General features: G+C 33.4%; 1 protein-coding gene across 1 annotated transcript; it reads right to left on the bottom strand.

The window, feature by feature from the left end:
* LOC109325773 (MLP-like protein 31) lies at nt 17,266-18,542 on the bottom strand. Its single transcript, XM_019558325.1, has 2 exons — nt 18,304-18,542; nt 17,266-17,657 (listed from the first exon to the last, which is right to left on the bottom strand). The coding sequence occupies exons 1-2, from the start codon at nt 18,485-18,487 to the stop codon at nt 17,377-17,379; spliced, it is 465 nt and encodes a 154-aa protein (XP_019413870.1). The 5' UTR covers nt 18,488-18,542; the 3' UTR covers nt 17,266-17,376.

Here is a 24,107-nt window from a genome sequence, read left to right as displayed (position 1 = left end):
AATTATTTAACATTAGAAACTTAATACACAATTATAATTATATTGATAAATAAATAATTATATTTTTAATGTCATAAATAAATATTAGAACTCAATTTATGGATCAATTATAAAAATAATATTATACACAATTAATCAATTAAGTTAAACGATCAAATATAATAAGATGATGATACAACAAATTAACTCTATAATGTATGTGATTTATTTAAAAATAAAAGGAATATGATTACCTATGCAATATTAAAATATAATGTTACTATAGCAATATTAAAATAATAATAATATGAATCATAACATATTGTTTGTATTTATTTTAGAATCAAATAATAATATTTATTTTTATACTAATCTTATTTTATAATCAAATAATAATGAAATTATAAATTTACTGATGATTTTTTGATTAATAGGATACTACTAACTATATCATGTTATATATGTGTAAAAAAAATGTTGGGAAAGTCGAGCAAGATGTTAAAACAGAAGATGTCGGTCCCATATTAAGTTTATCCGATTTATACAGTTAAACTGTATGGTCTGACCGTAAGATTTTATATATAATTAATAATTTTTAACAATATGAATGCACTAGTAACATATATGATTTTAACCATGCGAATGCACGCGCAACATACATATTCTTAATCATAAATGCACATGTAATATGTTCTTAATCATGCGGCAAAAAAGTGAGAGGTGAGAAAAAGAGTAAAAGTGTATGACTTTATCTCTCCACCTATGGAATACACAATTATATTCTTATTCACATTAATAATATTTTCCATTGTAAATTAAAAATAAATATCAGTTAAAAATTTAAGAAATATAATGTTAATACTAAATATATAATTTTATATGGATGATTAAATATGTAGATTTAATTAAAATATCAAAAAATACAATTGCGCTACAATTAAAATATTTAATTAAATAAATTGATTAATATTTAAACATGAACATTAATAGAAATGATAACACACAAGCTAAGCAATAATATCATTAGTTACATAGATGACTTACAACTTAACAATGAATATAATAATAGTTAGATGACAGTGAAATAAAAATGGCAAACAATTGAAGATAAAAAAGAAATAGAACAAATATGTTTAAACAAAAAAGAAAGAGAACAAACATGTCAAAATAAAATAGAAAGAGAGTAAACTTGTCATATAAAATGGAATATATTGAATGTTTATTTTCTTCCCACAAGGGAGAAGAAATTCTTTTGTTAGACTCATTCACTTTTTCCTTCCTCCTCCTTATTCACCTCCTCCACCAAAGTTGAGAGAGTGCCCAAACCTCATTAGATAAAAGAAGCAAAGACGACACACTAAGAGAAGAAAATGAAATTTGTACGTAATTGGGTAATAGCAACCTATTCCTATAGAACTCAGAAAATGAAATGTGGAATAGTGTCTCACCAAGAATATTGCCTAGAGTTCATTCCAAAAGAAACCAATTAGTAAGTACAAAAGTTACCCTATCTAAAAATATAAGAGACTTAAAAATCCATATCAACACGCAATTAGGCCATTTGTTTAAGATCTTCCAAGGGACAACATCTTGTCTCTTGACAACTAGCACATAATCACAAACTAAACATATTTATATATAATGTACATTTATAGACATTTTATATTTATGTATAATGTACATTTATATATGTATTTATAATTTCGTACATCCTTTTCTTTTACACACTAAATATTATCATATAAGTACATATAAAGGAATGTCTGAGGTGAATGGAAAACACTAAAATCAGGTAAATGGATCTGCTAGGATTTGATAATCTCCAACATTCTGGGAACCTGTCCTAAATTCTTGGAACCATTTCCGTGGTTCTTATCTCCAATCTTCGTGAATCTCTATTTCTTATCTCCAACTTCCTGGATCCGCTTTGCTTCTTTGCTCTGCATCATGCCAAACGAACCTTGCATTCCTTGGTCTTTTCTCGGAGGAACTTCACCAACTTGCCTGAAGCCTCCAATCCCCCAAACAACCAAACCCTATGCTTAGGTAGTGAAGAACACTTGTGATATTGCTGTATCTCAACTTCCACAACCTTGCATCAAAGGAGATGTCATAGCAATTAAAATCCACGAGGATGAGTACCAAGTAGGCCTTCAAAGGTGTAAGAACCATCTTCATGGCAGGCTTATTCTCTTCAAAGGAGATGCTCCCATCAAATATACCGATTTAAAGTGCAAGCTCACTACACTAAGGAGCATGATTGGAAAATGGAGTATGATCTCCCTAGGGAAGGGCTTCTATGACTTTGCCTTCTCTTTGGTGGATGACATGAGGAGTGTGTGTGTAGTTGGGTCCTGGAATCTCAAACCATGTATTCTTCGCATGTTTCTATGGACCCCTGATTTCAATCCTAAGCTACAAAGAATGTCACACACACAAAGCTGGGTTAAAATCATGGGGCTTCCCCAAGAATATTGAAGTCATAGGATCATATTCTCCATTGTAGGGGGAATTGGCACATCAATCTCATTGGATGAGGCAACAACCAAGAGAACTTTTGGTCATTTTGCTAAGGTGTTAGTGGATATAAATCTGAAAAACAACCTTCCAGACCTGATTTTGGTTGAAAGGGAAGGATTTGCTTTTTTTGTATCGATAGAATATGAAAACCTCCCTGAGTTTTGTTATGGATGTCAATCTATTGGCCATCTAGTAGCTAATTGCAGAAGATCTCTCAAAAAACCCTCAGTGGAGGAACCTCCTAAACAACCTAAGAAGAATCTTGTAGTTGAAAAACCCACAAAACAAATGGAGACCAAAGAAGCTAATGACTTAGTCATCAATCTTGAAATTGATGGAAGGGAGATGCAAAACATGGAAAATCTGGAGAAGATTGTCTCAAATCCTGAAAATATGCCCACATCTAAGCACTCTGATGATGACACCAATGAGACAAGAGTGGAAGACACTGCCCAAAACTCTCATATTATTCAGCAAATGGATAGACAAAATTTCACAGTGCAATAGACTCAGGAAATGGTTAACCAAGTGGTTGCTAAAGACATGAGAATCATTGGCAAGCTTTGGGATGAGGAAGAGGAAGTGGAAGTGGAAAGGATAAATGAAGAGGGATCCTTCACCATAGTCTTAACAAAATCTCAAAAAAAGAGGATGAGGAAGAAATGCACTCCTGAAAGGGTGCATTTTACCTGTATGGGTGGAACTCAAAATGCCATATGATGAAGGTTCTACATTGGAATTGTAGGGGTATAGGGAATAAAAAGACTAGGTTAATGTTAATAAACCTTTGTCTGTCAAATAAGCTTGATATGCTATTCATAGCTGAACCAAAAATCCATTTTGAAGACATCAATCCTATCTTTCGGAGTAATCTAAACTTGAAGTTGTTTGTGGTTAATGATAGAGGTCATTTTCTTCCTAGATCTCAATCCTAGTGTCATTTCCACATCTGATCAGCAAATAGCTCTTTCTTTGTCTGTGGAGAATCAATCTTTGTTCATTTGTGCAGTCTATGCAAGCACCAACTATTTGCAGAGAAGCAGTCTTTGGGGGGAAATTGAGAATCTTATGCTCATACATGTAGGATCTTGGTGCTGCATTAGAGATTTTAACTCTGTTCTTGGGGCAAATGAGTCTAGAGGATCCACTTTGCCTAATAGAATTGCAGTTGAGGACTTTAAGAGCTTCTCTGATAGATCCAAGCTTTTGCACCTAGCCACCAGAGGTTCTGATTATACCTGGTCAAATAAGAGAAGATGTTCAACTCTTACTGAAAAAAGACTTGATAGAAGCCTTTGTAATGAGGCTTTGTTATCCTCCTGACATAAGGTTTTTTGTTGCATTATGCCAAGATCATGTTGTGACCATCATCCTATTCTTTTGTGCTCTAACCATGTTGATTCTAGAAGGCCTCTTCCTTTCAGATTCCACAAAATGTGGTTGAAGCATCAGGATTGCAAAAGATTTGTTTCTGAGTCCTAGGGAGAAGTGATTTTTGGATGCCCTATGTTTGTTTTGTCTCAAAAACTAAAAAGGCTTAAGCTCAATCTTAAGGATTGGAACATCAATGTATTTGGTAATATTCACACCAAAGTTCAAGTTGCTTTAGCCAAAGTTGAGGCTATTCAATCTTGTATGTCTAATGTTACCCCTGATCACGACATGTTAGACCATGAGTTTGAGGCTCAAAAGAACCTTATGGATGTTTTGGCAATGGAAGAAGAGTTCTGGATGGAAAAGTCCAGACTTAATTGGCACATAAAAGGGGATAGAAACACTAACTTCTTCCACAAGATTACTAAAATCAGGCAGGTCACAAAATCAATGTCCATATGAAAGGAGGGGACAACATTATAACTGAACAAAATGTAATTGGAAATCATGATCTTTCTTTTTATAAGGGCCTTTTTGCCTCAAGTAATAATTGTTCTCCTAATTCTCTAATGCATAGTGTTATTCCTAACATGGTCACTGACTCTGAGAATGCAAGGTTAATTGCTATCCCTGACAATGAGGAGATCAAAGCTGTTGCGTTTTCAATGAATGGTGAGGGTGCTCCTGGTCTTGATGGGTTTGGTGGTTATTTCTACCAACAATTTTGGGATATTATGGGTGTTGATGTATGCAACTCTGTCAAACAATTTTTTAACTCTAGCTGGATCCTTCCCAACCTTAACTCCAACACTGTTGTGCTCATTCCAAAATCTTCTAATGCTGAGAGAATATAAGATTACAGACCTATTGCCTTAGCAAATTTTCACTTCAAACTATTAACTAAAGTTCTTGCTGACAGACTTGCTTCTATAGCCTCTAGGATTGTTTCTCCTCAACAAAGAGGATTCATCAAGGATAGGCACATTCATGACTGTTTATGCATAGCTTCTGAGGCAATCAACCTCCTGAATCACAAGGTTTTTTGTGGAAATTTATCTATTAAGCTGGACATCAAAAAAGCTTTTGATACTCTTGATTGGGTTTTCCTAATTGACACACTTAAATCTTTCGACTTTCATGACAAATTCAACTCTTGGATTTGGACAATTCTTCATTCTGCAAGGCTTTCTATAAATGTCAATGGACAAAATTTTGGTTACTTTAGTTGCAAGAGAGGGGTGAGACAAGGTGACCCTTTATCCCCCTTGCTATTTTGTTTAGTTGAAGATGTCCTAAGCAGAGGAATTACAAAGCTAGTTTCTGAAAACAAAATGAAGCCTATTGTTGGCCTTAGAAGCATAATCACTTTCTCTCAGGTGCTTTATGCAGATGATATCTTGATTTTCTGCAGAGCAAAACAAAAAGGAGCTTACTGAATTGAAAAGGCTTATTGTTGTCTATGCCTTAACATCTGGTCAACAAGTCAGCCCAAGCAAATGTAAGTTTTACACTGGTAAGGCTACAAACAGAAAAATTACTGACTTATCTAATCACATGGGATTCTCTGTTGGTTGCTTCCCTTTCACGTCTTTAGGGGTTCCTCTTTTCGTAGGAAAGGCTAAAAGAATTCATCTGCAACCTATAGTTGACAAAATCACCTTCAAGCTGACCACTTGGAAGGGCTTTTCTCTATCAATCATTGGTAGAGTGGAGCTGGTCAAATCTGTTATTCAAAGCATGCTCATTTACAACTTCAAAATTTATGCTTGGCCTGCTCAATTGCTGAATTACCTGGATATTTGCATCATAAATGTCATCTGGTCTGGTAACATTAAGGTAAGGAAACTTTGCACTGTTTCATGGAGCCCGATTTGAAATCCTTCATCTCTGGGGGTCTTGGAATTAAATCAATCAAAAAGTTGAATCAAGCAGATATTCTTAAACTGGCTTGGGAGATGAGATCCTCTAAACAAGATTAGGCTATGTTTTGTAGAAACAGATTCACCACCTACTCTAGGTATTATAAATCCTTTATCTGGCCAGGGATCAAGAAGAATTGGTATGTTGTGTCTGCTAACTCTACCTGGCTGATTGGTGATGGAAGAGATACTAACTTTTGGAAGGAGAGCTGGTTAAGTGTTCCTCTGATTCATGCTCTAAGTGTCCATGAGGATCTGCATCACTATCTCATGGCCTCTGTTGTTGATTTCTTACTTGATTCTACATGGATCATTCCTAAGAAATTGGCTGACTTACGTCCTCATATTGCTGATGAAATAACAAGCACCATAGTTTCTTCAAGGACAGATATACTGATATGGCCTGCTTCTAATGATGGTAGCTTGCATCTCAAGGATGCTTATAAGTTTGTCAATCCTACTTCAAATCCATTGAATTGGTGGAAATTCATATGGTCTTCCTCGATTCCACCCTCTAAGTCTTTTACTTCATGGAGACTGATTAAGGATAGGATGCCTACAGATGAAAACTTAATCAAAAGAGGCTGCTCCATTCCTTCTAGGTGCAACATGTGTTGGTCCAATATTGAAACTTCAAAGCATTTATTCATGACATGTTCTCTTTGGAATTGGTTGGGCGCTACTTTCTCTATTCAGCTAGACACTTCCTCTTTGCTCACAATTCTGTCAGCTTGTAATAGCAACTAGAGGGACAGGTAAAGCAAACTTTGGTGGCTGCAATTATTTACACAGTTAACATAATATGGTTCTACAAAAACCAAAGTAGATTCCACGACCAAAACATGAATACAATGCAAGCTATTACAAGAATAAAGTTATACATCTCTATGCCAAGCAATAGCTCTTCAACATGTGCAACCAACTCCATTCATGACTTCAATATACTTAATCTACTAAAGGTGCCAATCAACTATAGGAAGACCCCTGTTATTTCTTAGGTTATGTGGCTTCCTCCTACAATTGCTTTCATAAAAGTTAACTCCAATGGTGCCGCTTATGGTGCTCCCGAGCTTGCTGGAGGTGGTGCAATTTTCAGGGACCATAGAGGTGATTTCGTGGGTTGTTTTGCTTCTTTTCTTGACATCCTAGATGCACTGTTTGTTGAGCTAAACTCGGCCATGCTGGCAACTGAGATTTCTCACAAGAAGGGTTGGGATTCTATTTGGCTTGAATGTGACTCTTCTTTGGTTGTGGATATCTTTCTGGGCAAAATTAATGCTCCTTGGAAGCTGGTTAATAGGCTCATAAGATGCAAGAATTTTTTGAACTCAATGACCTTTTATATATCTCATATCTTTAAAGAAGGTAACACTTATGCACACAAGCTTGCAAACTTTGGTATCAGATCAAAGGTTTTCACTTAGTGGAATGTATTGCCACATTTTCTAGTTAAGGACTTCACTAGAAACAGACTACTTCTCCCTAATTATAGGTTTATAAACTTGTAATGATCATCTTGTAATCCTTTTATATTAATACATATTTATGGGGTGCAGTTGCACCTTTAGTTAAAAAAAATGTCTGAGGAATTCAACAGTTTTTCGGTATGTTTGATCACCTTGTATATTCTAACGAATTTACCAGTCTTCAACTTATAAACATGTCTGAATTGTTGACTTATGGTTTACTTGAGAGTTGGATTTTGGAAGGGAAAGAAGGGAAATAGGAGGCTTCAGAGTCATCTCACAAGTGTCTTTCATGGCTCTCAAGCCTTTCCTTTCACTCCATTCCCCTCCAAAATTTAACTTACAAACTAACTCTTAACATTCTTGATCTGGTGCTTAGTGTTGATATTATATGTCTGCCTCTATCTCTATTAGACCTAATCCTAGGTATGTGCTAATCAACCATGTCTAGAATTTGTGTCACCCAATATATCATTAGTTATGTTTGGTTGAAACTATTTAAGTTAAAATTTTAATTATTAAATTTTTTTTTGACCAATATAGTTGTTGACACATGGAGTGATACGAATTATACAAAAAAAATACTCCTCTTATCTTTATATTGCAGCAATAGGATTGACAACTTTGGTAAATCGGAATCGATATCCCTCGTTCCAATTATTCCATGTGGACAGAGAATATCATTAGCAAGTTATCATTAGATCGTTGCCTCGAGAACTATGTGTTTCTTTGTTTTTTAATCACTGAATTCACCTTTGGTTTAGTGGTTCACCTTTGGTTTAGGGGTTCTGAATGTTTTGAAAGGAAAGAAGCTATGAAAATGGTAGGAGACATGAAAAAGACTTCTTAACGAATTAAGAAATATGAGAGAAAATCATGAATGAGAAAATGAAAATTTTCTATATTGAATTAAGTTACAAGGAATAAGGGAATTACTCTTTATATACTACAATGCCTAGCTAATAACTAACTAGTTAATTGATTAATTAACGAAAAATAATATTACAATTAACAAACTGAAATCAACTAACAATTTTAACATCACCTCAAGCTGAAATGTGTCAAGAATTCCAAGCTTGAAATGATTGTTTTGAACACCATGTATACTCTAGTACCTCCTCTTGCCGGTGAGCGAATTTTGATCTCTCGGCCTTGAAAAGAAAATATGAAGCAATAATGACGCTTAACCACCATTGGCAGAAGCAATTTCATCCAATGCTTAACCATCTATTTGAGAGAAGCTTAACCAACCATTGCTTAACCATCTACTTGACAGATGCAAACCAACCATAATGGATGAAAGAGAGAAAATAGATCTAAATCTTGATCCTAAGATGATGCTTCAATGAAGAAAAATACACACTTTAATGTAGTGTATCTAATGAGAGGTAAATAAAATAGAGTAGTATAGAAAGAGATAATTGGGGTAAATGATAAAGAATAAGAAAATAAAATGTGTATAGTAATATTGCCAACTTATTGTAGATTTCACCAAAGTGTACTATGTATTCTCAAAAATTTCTTGGGTGTCTATGATTATCTATCCAGCAAGCACTCTATCTTTGACAAAATAATATTCCTCAAAGCAAACACTATCAAGGCTGAAAACAATGCTAGTCTTATAAGGCCTGTTAAATCTTGGAATTTTTTGTTTTCTTGCAAGGATCAAGAAGCGAGTAACATTCCCATAATTATCTTTAATCTTTAGAAACTTGAGTTGGCCTTTTGTGCAGTGGCTTTGTATAATTTGGAATCCCATAAGATGTAATTTACCATCATTTACCAAGGAGTGATGCATCAGTAATCTCCATAAGCATCTCTGAGAAGTAAGTCATTGTTCCAAGCAAAAAAGAAGGCAATGCAATGATCATTGCAACAAAACAGATTCTAAAACCAAGAACTCCACTTAGGTTGTCTTGTATATAGCTCAAGATCGAAAGAGTTACAATGCAGCTTGACTATGAACTCTACTTGCATGCTGATTGCATCAAAATATGAAGAGATTGAAGCTAATGACTTAGTCATCAATCTTGAAATTGATGGAAGGGAGATGCAAAACATGGAAAATCTGGAGAAGATTGTCTCAAATCCTGAAAATATGCCCACATCTAAGCACTCTGATGATGACACCAATGAGACAAGAGTGGAAGACACTGCCCAAAACTCTCATATTATTCAGCAAATGGATAGACAAAATTTCACAGTGCAATAGACTCAGGAAATGGTTAACCAAGTGGTTGCTAAAGACATGAGAATCATTGGCAAGCTTTGGGATGAGGAAGAGGAAGTGGAAGTGGAAAGGATAAATGAAGAGGGATCCTTCACCATAGTCTTAACAAAATCTCAAAAAAAGAGGATGAGGAAGAAAGACACTCCTGAAAGGGTGCATTTTACCCGTAAGGGTGGAGCTCAAAATGCCATATGATGAAGGTTTTGTATTGGAATTGTAGGGGTATAGGGAATAAAAAGACTAGGTTAATGTTAATAAACCTTTGTCTGTCAAATAAGCTTGATATGCTATTCATAGCTGAACCAAAAATCCATTTTGAAGACATCAATCCTATCTTTCGGAGTAATCTAAACTTGAAGTTGTTTGTGGTTAATGATAGAGGTCATTTTCTTCCTAGATCTCAATCCTAGTGTCATTTCCACATCTGATCAGCAAATAGCTCTTTCTTTGTCTGTGGAGAATCAATCTTTGTTCATTTGTGCAGTCTATGCAAGCACCAACTATTTGCAGAGAAGCAGTCTTTGGGGGGAAATTGAGAATCTTATGCTCATACATGTAGGATCTTGGTGCTGCATTAGAGATTTTAACTCTGTTCTTGGGGCAAATGAGTCTAGAGGATCCACTTTGCCTAATAGAATTGCAGTTGAGGACTTTAAGAGCTTCTCTGATAGATCCAAGCTTTTGCACCTAGCCACCAGAGGTTCTGATTATACCTGGTCAAATAAGAGAAGATGTTCAACTCTTACTGAAAAAAGACTTGATAGAAGCCTTTGTAATGAGGCTTTGTTATCCTCCTGACATAAGGTTTTTTGTTGCATTATGCCAAGATCATGTTGTGACCATCATCCTATTCTTTTGTGCTCTAACCATGTTGATTCTAGAAGGCCTCTTCCTTTCAGATTCCACAAAATGTGGTTGAAGCATCAGGATTGCAAAAGATTTGTTTCTGAGTCCTAGGGAGAAGTGATTTTTGGATGCCCTATGTTTGTTTTGTCTCAAAAACTAAAAAGGCTTAAGCTCAATCTTAAGGATTGGAACATCAATGTATTTGGTAATATTCACACCAAAGTTCAAGTTGCTTTAGCCAAAGTTGAGGCTATTCAATCTTGTATGTCTAATGTTACCCCTGATCACGACATGTTAGACCATGAGTTTGAGGCTCAAAAGAACCTTATGGATGTTTTGGCAATGGAAGAAGAGTTCTGGATGGAAAAGTCCAGACTTAATTGGCACATAAAAGGGGATAGAAACACTAACTTCTTCCACAAGATTACTAAAATCAGGCAGGTCACAAAATCAATGTCCATATGAAAGGAGGGGACAACATTATAACTGAACAAAATGTAATTGGAAATCATGATCTTTCTTTTTATAAGGGCCTTTTTGCCTCAAGTAATAATTGTTCTCCTAATTCTCTAATGCATAGTGTTATTCCTAACATGGTCACTGACTCTGAGAATGCAAGGTTAATTGCTATCCCTGACAATGAGGAGATCAAAGCTGTTGCGTTTTCAATGAATGGTGAGGGTGCTCCTGGTCTTGATGGGTTTGGTGGTTATTTCTACCAACAATTTTGGGATATTATGGGTGTTGATGTATGCAACTCTGTCAAACAATTTTTTAACTCTAGCTGGATCCTTCCCAACCTTAACTCCAACACTGTTGTGCTCATTCCAAAATCTTCTAATGCTGAGAGAATATAAGATTACAGACCTATTGCCTTAGCAAATTTTCACTTCAAACTATTAACTAAAGTTCTTGCTGACAGACTTGCTTCTATAGCCTCTAGGATTGTTTCTCCTCAACAAAGAGGATTCATCAAGGATAGGCACATTCATGACTGTTTATGCATAGCTTCTGAGGCAATCAACCTCCTGAATCACAAGGTTTTTTGTGGAAATTTATCTATTAAGCTGGACATCAAAAAAGCTTTTGATACTCTTGATTGGGTTTTCCTAATTGACACACTTAAATCTTTCGACTTTCATGACAAATTCAACTCTTGGATTTGGACAATTCTTCATTCTGCAAGGCTTTCTATAAATGTCAATGGACAAAATTTTGGTTACTTTAGTTGCAAGAGAGGGGTGAGACAAGGTGACCCTTTATCCCCCTTGCTATTTTGTTTAGTTGAAGATGTCCTAAGCAGAGGAATTACAAAGCTAGTTTCTGAAAACAAAATGAAGCCTATTGTTGGCCTTAGAAGCATAATCACTTTCTCTCAGGTGCTTTATGCAGATGATATCTTGATTTTCTGCAGAGCAAAACAAAAAGGAGCTTACTGAATTGAAAAGGCTTATTGTTGTCTATGCCTTAACATCTGGTCAACAAGTCAGCCCAAGCAAATGTAAGTTTTACACTGGTAAGGCTACAAACAGAAAAATTACTGACTTATCTAATCACATGGGATTCTCTGTTGGTTGCTTCCCTTTCACGTCTTTAGGGGTTCCTCTTTTCGTAGGAAAGGCTAAAAGAATTCATCTGCAACCTATAGTTGACAAAATCACCTTCAAGCTGACCACTTGGAAGGGCTTTTCTCTATCAATCATTGGTAGAGTGGAGCTGGTCAAATCTGTTATTCAAAGCATGCTCATTTACAACTTCAAAATTTATGCTTGGCCTGCTCAATTGCTGAATTACCTGGATATTTGCATCATAAATGTCATCTGGTCTGGTAACATTAAGGTAAGGAAACTTTGCACTGTTTCATGGAGCCCGATTTGAAATCCTTCATCTCTGGGGGTCTTGGAATTAAATCAATCAAAAAGTTGAATCAAGCAGATATTCTTAAACTGGCTTGGGAGATGAGATCCTCTAAACAAGATTAGGCTATGTTTTGTAGAAACAGATTCACCACCTACTCTAGGTATTATAAATCCTTTATCTGGCCAGGGATCAAGAAGAATTGGTATGTTGTGTCTGCTAACTCTACCTGGCTGATTGGTGATGGAAGAGATACTAACTTTTGGAAGGAGAGCTGGTTAAGTGTTCCTCTGATTCATGCTCTAAGTGTCCATGAGGATCTGCATCACTATCTCATGGCCTCTGTTGTTGATTTCTTACTTGATTCTACATGGATCATTCCTAAGAAATTGGCTGACTTACGTCCTCATATTGCTGATGAAATAACAAGCACCATAGTTTCTTCAAGGACAGATATACTGATATGGCCTGCTTCTAATGATGGTAGCTTGCATCTCAAGGATGCTTATAAGTTTGTCAATCCTACTTCAAATCCATTGAATTGGTGGAAATTCATATGGTCTTCCTCGATTCCACCCTCTAAGTCTTTTACTTCATGGAGACTGATTAAGGATAGGATGCCTACAGATGAAAACTTAATCAAAAGAGGCTGCTCCATTCCTTCTAGGTGCAACATGTGTTGGTCCAATATTGAAACTTCAAAGCATTTATTCATGACATGTTCTCTTTGGAATTGGTTGGGCGCTACTTTCTCTATTCAGCTAGACACTTCCTCTTTGCTCACAATTCTGTCAGCTTGTAATAGCAACTAGAGGGACAGGTAAAGCAAACTTTGGTGGCTGCAATTATTTACACAGTTAACATAATATGGTTCTACAAAAACCAAAGTAGATTCCACGACCAAAACATGAATACAATGCAAGCTATTACAAGAATAAAGTTATACATCTCTATGCCAAGCAATAGCTCTTCAACATGTGCAACCAACTCCATTCATGACTTCAATATACTTAATCTACTAAAGGTGCCAATCAACTATAGGAAGACCCCTGTTATTTCTTAGGTTATGTGGCTTCCTCCTACAATTGCTTTCATAAAAGTTAACTCCAATGGTGCCGCTTATGGTGCTCCCGAGCTTGCTGGAGGTGGTGCAATTTTCAGGGACCATAGAGGTGATTTCGTGGGTTGTTTTGCTTCTTTTCTTGACATCCTAGATGCACTGTTTGTTGAGCTAAACTCGGCCATGCTGGCAACTGAGATTTCTCACAAGAAGGGTTGGGATTCTATTTGGCTTGAATGTGACTCTTCTTTGGTTGTGGATATCTTTCTGGGCAAAATTAATGCTCCTTGGAAGCTGGTTAATAGGCTCATAAGATGCAAGAATTTTTTGAACTCAATGACCTTTTATATATCTCATATCTTTAAAGAAGGTAACACTTATGCACACAAGCTTGCAAACTTTGGTATCAGATCAAAGGTTTTCACTTAGTGGAATGTATTGCCACATTTTCTAGTTAAGGACTTCACTAGAAACAGACTACTTCTCCCTAATTATAGGTTTATAAACTTGTAATGATCATCTTGTAATCCTTTTATATTAATACATATTTATGGGGTGCAGTTGCACCTTTAGTTAAAAAAAATGTCTGAGGAATTCAACAGTTTTTCGGTATGTTTGATCACCTTGTATATTCTAACGAATTTACCAGTCTTCAACTTATAAACATGTCTGAATTGTTGACTTATGGTTTACTTGAGAGTTGGATTTTGGAAGGGAAAGAAGGGAAATAGGAGGCTTCAGAGTCATCTCACAAGTGTCTTTCATGGCTCTCAAGCCTTTCCTTTCACTCCATTCCCCTCCAAAATTTAACTTACAAACTAACTCTTAACATTCTTGATCTGGTGCTTAGTGTTGATATTATATGTCTGCCTCTATCTCTATTAGACCTAATCCTAGGTATGTGCTAATCAACCATGTCTAGAATTTGTGTCACCCAATATATCATTAGTTATGTTTGGTTGAAACTATTTAAGTTAAAATTTTAATTATTAAATTTTTTTTTGACCAATATAGTTGTTGACACATGGAGTGATACGAATTATACAAAAAAAATACTCCTCTTATCTTTATATTGCAGCAATAGGATTGACAACTTTGGTAAATCGGAATCGATATCCCTCGTTCCAATTATTCCATGTGGACAGAGAATATCATTAGCAAGTTATCATTAGATCGTTGCCTCGAGAACTATGTGTTTCTTTGTTTTTTAATCACTGAATTCACCTTTGGTTTAGTGGTTCACCTTTGGTTTAGGGGTTCTGAATGTTTTGAAAGGAAAGAAGCTATGAAAATGGTAGGAGACATGAAAAAGACTTCTTAACGAATTAAGAAATATGAGAGAAAATCATGAATGAGAAAATGAAAATTTTCTATATTGAATTAAGTTACAAGGAATAAGGGAATTACTCTTTATATACTACAATGCCTAGCTAATAACTAACTAGTTAATTGATTAATTAACGAAAAATAATATTACAATTAACAAACTGAAATCAACTAACAATTTTAACATCACCTCAAGCTGAAATGTGTCAAGAATTCCAAGCTTGAAATGATTGTTTTGAACACCATGTATACTCTAGTACCTCCTCTTGCCGGTGAGCGAATTTTGATCTCTCGGCCTTGAAAAGAAAATATGAAGCAATAATGACGCTTAACCACCATTGGCAGAAGCAATTTCATCCAATGCTTAACCATCTATTTGAGAGAAGCTTAACCAACCATTGCTTAACCATCTACTTGACAGATGCAAACCAACCATAATGGATGAAAGAGAGAAAATAGATCTAAATCTTGATCCTAAGATGATGCTTCAATGAAGAAAAATACACACTTTAATGTAGTGTATCTAATGAGAGGTAAATAAAATAGAGTAGTATAGAAAGAGATAATTGGGGTAAATGATAAAGAATAAGAAAATAAAATGTGTATAGTAATATTGCCAACTTATTGTAGATTTCACCAAAGTGTACTATGTATTCTCAAAAATTTCTTGGGTGTCTATGATTATCTATCCAGCAAGCACTCTATCTTTGACAAAATAATATTCCTCAAAGCAAACACTATCAAGGCTGAAAACAATGCTAGTCTTATAAGGCCTGTTAAATCTTGGAATTTTTTGTTTTCTTGCAAGGATCAAGAAGCGAGTAACATTCCCATAATTATCTTTAATCTTTAGAAACTTGAGTTGGCCTTTTGTGCAGTGGCTTTGTATAATTTGGAATCCCATAAGATGTAATTTACCATCATTTACCAAGGAGTGATGCATCAGTAATCTCCATAAGCATCTCTGAGAAGTAAGTCATTGTTCCAAGCAAAAAAGAAGGCAATGCAATGATCATTGCAACAAAACAGATTCTAAAACCAAGAACTCCACTTAGGTTGTCTTGTATATAGCTCAAGATCGAAAGAGTTACAATGCAGCTTGACTATGAACTCTACTTGCATGCTGATTGCATCAAAATATGAAGAGATTTGTGCTCCTTCATTGGCCCCTGATGCTTAAGCTAATAAGATAGAGAAAGATGCACCAAAGGACAAACCTTTTTTTTGTTGTCCAATGGCCATGGATATCATAGGTGATGATGCTCCTCACCCTCATTGGAGCATGTTGAAGATCAAAGTGATGTATTGCTGCAAAAAGCTTGTATGATGGAGCCATAAGCGGAAGCTATCAAAAGAATATTTACATTACTATGATACCATCTTAGCAACCATGAAAGAAAGAAAAGAAGGGAATTGAAAGAGCAAGAGAATAAAAGAATTGAACTTTTATTATTGGAAATTGATTTATGCACAAAGGCAAAGTGCAAAGAATTCATACAATAAGAAAATTGGTAGTTACTTGAAACTCAAGCTACTATTTAAATTAAAACTAATCTTAACTACCACAACAGGAAATTATATAAGAATGAGTCATCTTCATCTTTAATAGAAGCTATATGCTAAGGCAGAAAACTATCTAATTGCAAGTTTTGGACGGAGAAGATAAATTTTCTTAGACATGTAATCACCATGAAAGGTTTTCCATGGATCTGTCAAAAGTGGAAGCACTGAAGCAATGACAATAAATTATAATCCTCTCCTAAACTAGGCCTCCAACATTTTGAATAAAATGGGAACAAAATATTTTAAAAAAATTAATTTAAAAATAAATATAAATCTGAATCATTAAACTATTTTGTCGAGGTGGAGGAATCTACTAGTGATTTTTCTTCTCTTGTTCTGTATCTTATCTTATTTGGCAAAAGTTTTATTCTTGCTTTGGGCTCTCCTCCATTATTATGACGTCATGTCTACCTTTTCAATCCATGAAAGCACTCTACGGTTGGAGAATAAGAAACAAAAATGGTGGGTGACACTTTGGTTTGTCACAATTTGGATTATTTGGCACATTAAAAACAAAACTATTTTTTTGATATTACGTAGTTCCAAGTAGATGAGGTGATGAAACTTATTTTTCTGCATTCTTTAAGTATTCTCAATGTTCGCTTTCCTCTTTTTTTCTTATTCATTTATTGATTGGGTCAGACGCCCATCAAATTATCTTTCACTTTCTTAATTTAGAGATTTTGTGGATATAAGTACCATTTGTTTAACTATTTTCTTTATCTCTTGATTAATAAAATTCTCAACACTGATAAGAAAAACAAAATTGGTAACACATGTTATAACATAAGCTTAGTATTGGACTCTCCAATATTAAAATTGATCTCAACCCAATTACAATATATCTTTAATTTGATCAACATGTAGGAAAGTATGTGAAATATATCTTTAGTATATATATATAATACCCACCACATAATTTCAGCTAGTGCATTGCTCCATAATACATATAGATCAGTTTTATATTTTTATTTAATTAGCAAATTGATCCCAAAAAAAAAATCCCAAAATTCTTAAACTAAAAATACAAAATAAATGTATAATAATATTAAGCACAAACATTCACTTATTCATTTCACAGTGAACAAATTACACTCAATATAAAGGACATATCAATACAAGAAATTAATCAAACATCACTATTATTCAAATCAAAGTTCACACTGTTATTTAGATAAGAACAACTCCAAACCAAATCCATTCCTCTTTATTTATTAATCACATTATTTTTTGTCACTATGCCTTGAGAATATGAGCATCAATATCTTCAGTAACCTTGGTTAAGTAGCCCAAGTAGCCATACGGAGCGGCAATATCCTTATCGATTTTTTCATAGTCAATAGTCCATTTAATAACAGCACCAGCGCCATCATTGTCCTTGTTATCATTCAATTGTAAAGTGACTTTTAAGAGCTTGTACTTCTTACCCACATCTCCATCGAAGAGGGTTACTATAATTGTGTTGTTATCTTCATCAACAACTTCAAATTTCTCCTTAGCTTGTGTAACCTCACCATCTTTGATTTGACAAGTAAACAGAAATTGAGATCATATTGTAATAAAAAGTTAATATGAGCACTAAAGAAAGTATGATTGTAATTAAACACCAAATATATGTCACGGAAATTCACACTTATTATGATCTATACCAAGGTGGTTTAATCTGTTGTCCTATGTCTTGTCTCATACGTTCTCCCACGCCAAAGAAAACATGAAATATTATTAAACTTTAATATTATTGTTGTTTTTGCTTCATTATCACTAACACATGACAACATTAAACATGATTTGGGACAACAAGTTTCTATTCTTCTTTACCACCATTCAGTTTCTCATTGGGCAACATGTGTTTTCTGGAAATTTATTTCTGGAATGAAGTATATCACACACTTCCAATTTTTTTTTGGAATTCTGGCAGTGTAGAGAACAAAGATGATGGATAATGAAAAAAAGTAGAGAGGGTGATATATGAAAAAGTTAGCCAATGGACAATTTTGTATCCTAATTGTAAGTGAGAAAAGAACATGACTTTTATATCATCTTAAGAGGATGCATGTTTTCCTCTAAATACTAAAGGTAATTGTATTGTATTATGTGTATTTTTTAGGAAATCAAACATATCCACTTTAATGTTGTACGTAGAAAATTTAGAAATTTAATTACCTATGACATAAGTCCATTCTCTAACTGAACCAACAGCATGCCAGTCACCTTCATGCACCTTACCATGATGCACTTGATCAGTGATGTTTTGAACATGGTGAAGTTGCTTTGCAATTATATGGAAGAACTTTTCAGCAGGTGAGACAATACCAAATTCAGTAGTAATTTTACCTGTGAGAGACATGTCTCGATAACCAAATAGAAAATATGAACTAGCAAATGAAACAAATAAGAAGGGGAGTTCTGAAGGCTATGATGAGTGGAAAGAATTCTTTGGCCTTTAAATAGAAAATATATTACTCAATGTGGCTGACAAATTTTGATCCAAAGTACTGGGTGTATTTCGATTTAATTAAAAAAATTGTTGAAAAATATTAAGTAACGATGATATTGAAACATATATAAGTACCAAAGTTTCATAATATTATATTAGTACAAACATAATTAAGTATCTCCTTAATTAAAATTATGACATATATCCTATATTTTTTAATTTTTAGAAATATTTATATAAAAATAATTAAATATGACACATGTCATATTTTATAATGTATATTCATTTACAATGTCATTGTTTACTCTTTGAAAAACTTAAACATATTACCAAGAGTTTAAAGTCTATGCACTGACACTGTAAAACAGCACATCATCCACTATTGATTTGTATTAATTTTATTTGAGAGTCAATGGTGGTTAATAAATCAATGATGGATAATTGACTGACAGTGTAAAAAACACTTACACTGTCAGTGTATACATATTAAATCCATTACTAATTGAACTTAAATTAAAATCATCATAATGACTTTAAGAACTCATCTTCTATTTTATTACACAATCTTATATTGATTGTCTTCATTGGTAAAAATGATCTTTTAGTAGCGTAAAAATAGAATAGTTAAGATAACATGAATAAACAAGTAAAATGTATTACTCTTTTATGTTTTTAATACTTTTTATTAAAGATTCACAAAATTTAGAGATAAATAATTGTATGGTTATTTAAACATGGATTATTAATTATATCAATAATAAAATGTTGAGATTAATATTTAAAATTAATCATTTCCATCTTACTCAATGAAATTCATATTATAGAATTTTTGGATTACTTTTAAAAATATAACGAATGTTATTTTTACAACCAATTTGTGACAATTTTAGTTGTCATTAAATTTTTCAATGAGCTTTTAGATATGCATATAATGATAAAAATAAAATGCGAATTATATAAAATATAATATAATTTATTATTTCTAAAATAATAAAATTTATTTTTTACGTATAAGAAGTAGAAAATCAGCACATGTTTTAAGAAGCAAAAATAGTTGTACATATTATTTAATTTAAGCTAATCTATTTTCAATTGTACTTGTACTCAACTTTTGATTTTATAATAGTCAACACATGTTTTAAGAAATGAAAATAGTATTATATTACATATAAAAGTGTATAGAATGTTCTCAAATATGCATCTTTTTTATTAGAAAATCAAATACAAAATTTTGCTAAGACTACATAGTTATATTTGGAGAGAAAAGATAGAATCCCAAGAATCAAAAAGTGTAAATTGAAGGGTGAGGAATGAAGGAGCTTCCAGAAAAAGGATTTGGAAGAATGTTTTGAAAGGCATAAGGTAGTGCTAATGATACGTGTGATAAGATGACCATAGAAGCTAAGAAGATGCAAATGAGAAACTAGGTGAATCTAGAGGCTTTAGACCTAAGGGCAAAAACCTTGGTGGTAGGACAAGAGCGTCCATCAAAAATATGTTGTTTTGTTTGTAAACTTTTTGGATATAGAATTCCTACAAAGATTGAGCTTTTCAAAAGGCAAGTTATTCTTAGGACTGAGGAATTGAAGTGCATTTTTTGCAAGAACCATGACCAGTCAATTGACCATCTTTTTCTATCTTGTGAGTTTGCATCTTCTATTTGGAAAGGTGTTCATTTGTGGCTTCAAGTTGATGAGCCGAAACCTACAACAATCATTGAATCATTGAACATGCATGATGCTATTGATCATAGAACTAGTGGTTCTGAGATGCGGAGGATGATATGGTTTGCTGTTGTGTTGTCTATATAGATTATGAGGAATGATGTCATATTCTCTAATAAGCCAATGAGTTTTATGCACATAATGGATCTCATTCAAGTTTGATCTTGGTCTTGGTTTCAATCAAAAGTAGCTCCAACTTCTTTACTATTTGCTAATTGGTGTAATTACCCAATTGCTTGTATTTCTATATCGTCTAAAAAGATCAATTTATGATCTTTCTCTTGTATTGAATTAGCATCCTTTGTGCTTCTTTAATACATTTTCGCTTAATAAAAAAAAGGACTAGAGCGTCCAAAATAATGTTAAGACAGAAATGGAATGTTATAAAACATGATCTTGTGTAAAACTGCTGAAAGTTAGAAAAATAAAGAATTATCTCCCTCAAGAAAAAGAATATTAAGGAAATATGAATGAACTATTTTCACATTAGCTTGGGATTTGCACAACTGATATTTCAACTAACTTGTAGTTTTCGTATGGAGCTGGAAAATTGTATGCATTATTGAGAAGGCATCTACGTTGACACATAACAGATCCGTGTGATTGTGTGAAGATGTAGAAAAATATATACCACATATTGCTGGCAATAATATACAATTTTATACTACCTACTACTTTCATTTTAAGTTATATTTTTAGCATATTAGATTTGTTTATATTTATTTGTCAGCAAGACAGAATTTATGGTTGTATTTAAAACTCTACCCCGATCTAGTTAATAATAGAAATAATAAGTTGAAATGAATTATTATAATTCTTAGATCGCGATAAGTGATAATGTAGTAAAATATATCACATAAATTTAATATAAATTTATTTATATTAATTTATGTAAACAAAAAGAAAGTACTTTCTTTGTCAATTGTACAGTTTTCTTTCATTATTTTTTTATAGTCTTTGGAGCTAAAACTTAAAATTACATGATAGTGTCAATATATTGTCTTCGATAATCTTCAAAGTCGATGGTATGAGTAGGTCAAGTCATATGAGTATGATGAATTATTGTGAGGCCTTTAAATAGAAAATTGATTGCTGGGGACAGATAGATCTTGACCCAAGTGTTAGGTGTGATTAGATTTAGTTAAATTCTATGATAGAAGTTATTAAGTACCAATAAAATACTAGGAGACATATATAATTGTACTACACTTTCAAAATAAAATATTAACCGAAAGTAAAAATATTTAATAATAAGATATATAAAAGAAATAGTGCAACATTATTTAAAATACCACTCTTCATTCTTTTAAAAACTTAAAGACATCAATCAATGAGAAAGTGATCTTTTTTGTTCTAACAAGAAAATCATATTCCATAACATTACAAAATAATATATTGATGATCTTTATTGTTGAAAGTTATCTTTTGTCGTAACATAGATATTGAAATATTTAAGATAAGAAATTAGAAAGTAATGATTTCAATTTTAATTATAAATAATTTTTTTTACAATAATGAATAGATGTGGCGTCATTTTCTAACATCTAACAATAACGTGGAAGAAAATAATTAAAATAGTCCCCTCCCGACACACCTTCATTGGGAATAATTTTCTTTCTTCTATTCTTAAATGATACAAGGAGATCATTGTGATTATTTTTTCTTACTAAAATTAGTTTATGTAAAATAATCCCATTCAAAACATTATGGTTGCACTCTCAAATTTAGTTATTATGTTCAATGATCTAATCTCAACCGTTCACCTTATATTAATATTTGAATTTAATTTTGTCAAACCAACTCTTCATTGATTTATTTAGTCGAATAGAAATGTATTTTTTTATTATAATCTACAGAGTTAAAACTTAAAATTTCATGATACATTCAACATACTCTCTTCAATGCTCTTAGAAAGAGTGTCCCATGTGTAGGCTACATTATAAATCTAGCCACGTGAAATTTTAGAGACTCTTTAGGAGGAGTGGTTTTGGAGATAATGGACTAGAATGACATATTTTTAATTTTTAATTTAAAGGGTATTTATAGTGTGTATATATAAAATGAAGTGTCAGGTAGATTTAAACAATAATGTATCAAAGCATTCTATTCTTCTAAATATAGACATATAGTTATACAAAAGGTTGAAATCAAAATACCTTCTTCCTTTCCTTTTTCTTTAAAACTCACCCCACACAATCCCTTAATGTATGAAAGCATTCCATTCATTCTAAATATAGTTATACAAAAAGTGAATACTTCATAAAATTAGTTTATATAAAATGGTATTACTCATCTTGATAAAGAAGATGATAAATATTGATTCGTATGAAAGAGTGAAATGACAATCTTGAATTGCTTGATTTTTGAGAAGCTTAGAAGAAGTGATTGAACAATTTGAATAATACCTCAAATAATGAAAACCAGAACCTGAATATATACACCTGACTACCTGAGTGAAAATAAAAAACTACTAAAAAAGGAAACTTAACAGAATTACCAGAAAACTGAAAAATGGAAAAATGCTAAAAAATGAAAGTTTCAAAGCAGAATGAAAATGCATCTAGGCTGAAATGGATACTTAGTTATTGGATAACTTCAACTTGACTATTGGGGTTGTCTTTTAACATCCCCCACAAGCTTGTGTGTGGATATTTATCATACCAAACTTGGCTAATAAATTGTGGAAAAGCATTGGTGAAAAGGATTTGGTGAAGAAATCTTCTATTTGAAGTTTGGAAGTTATAGGTAGGAGGTGAAGAGTGTCATTTTGAACCTTCTCACCAACCACATGGCAATCTATTTCGATATGTTTGGTTCTCATGAAAAACTGGATTTGCAGCTATATGAAGAGTTGAATTGTTGTCACAGAATAAGCTGATTGGAGATGTGTGAAGTATGACCAAATCCCTGAAGAGATAGAGCAACCATTGGGCTTCACAAGATGCCATGGCAAGGGATCTATATTTTGCTTTTGTTGAGGATCTTGAGACTATGTTCTTCCTTTTACGTTTCCATGAAATCAAGGCTGAACCTAGAAAGAAACACCACCCTGTAATGGACCTTTGAGTGTCAAGGCAAGCCCCCCAATCTAAGTCTGAATATCATTTGATTGTTCTTGTGTTGTTGCTAGAAAGTAGAGTCCTTGTGTGAGAGAATTCTTTAGATATCTTCGGATTTTGAATGCAGCTTGTTGATGTAGATTAGTTGAAATGTTGAGAAATTGGCTGAGGCATCCAACAACAAATGATATATTTGGTCTGGTGTGTATGAGGTAGAGTAATTTTCCCATGAGCCTTATGTATGGCGTAGGATCTTTAAGTGACTCTCTTGAACTGGCTTGAAGTCTGTTGTTATATTCCATGGGAGTTGAGGATGGTTTGGCAGCTAAGACTCCAAATTGATGTAGAAGATCTAGTATATACTTTCTTTGATATAGAGTAATTCCTTCTCTACATCTAGCCACCTCCATTCCGAAAAAGAACTTCGATTTCCTAAGGTCTTTGATGTTGAATTCTTTATGCAAGACTGTTTTTGTGTACTGAATTTGTTGCAAATCATTTCTTGCTAAAACCAAATCATCAACATACACTAATATTGCAGTAAAATTAGAATTGGCAGATTTAATGAAGGGAGAGTGGTCAGATTGACACTTCGAATACCCAATTGTTACCAATGTAGTGGTGACTTTGTCATGCCATTGTCGACTAGTTTGTTTCAAGCCATAGATAGATTTCTCCAATTTGCAAACAAGCTTATGATTAGTGATGTGCAGTCCAGGAGGAGGTTTCTGTGAAGAAGATCTTGCT

This window comes from Lupinus angustifolius, chromosome LG13, assembly GCF_001865875.1.
Source record: "Lupinus angustifolius cultivar Tanjil chromosome LG13, LupAngTanjil_v1.0, whole genome shotgun sequence".
NCBI classification, from domain to species: Eukaryota; Viridiplantae; Streptophyta; class Magnoliopsida; order Fabales; family Fabaceae; genus Lupinus; species Lupinus angustifolius.
Note: the sequence above shows the minus strand (reverse complement) of the source record. Positions and strands in the feature narration are given on the sequence as shown.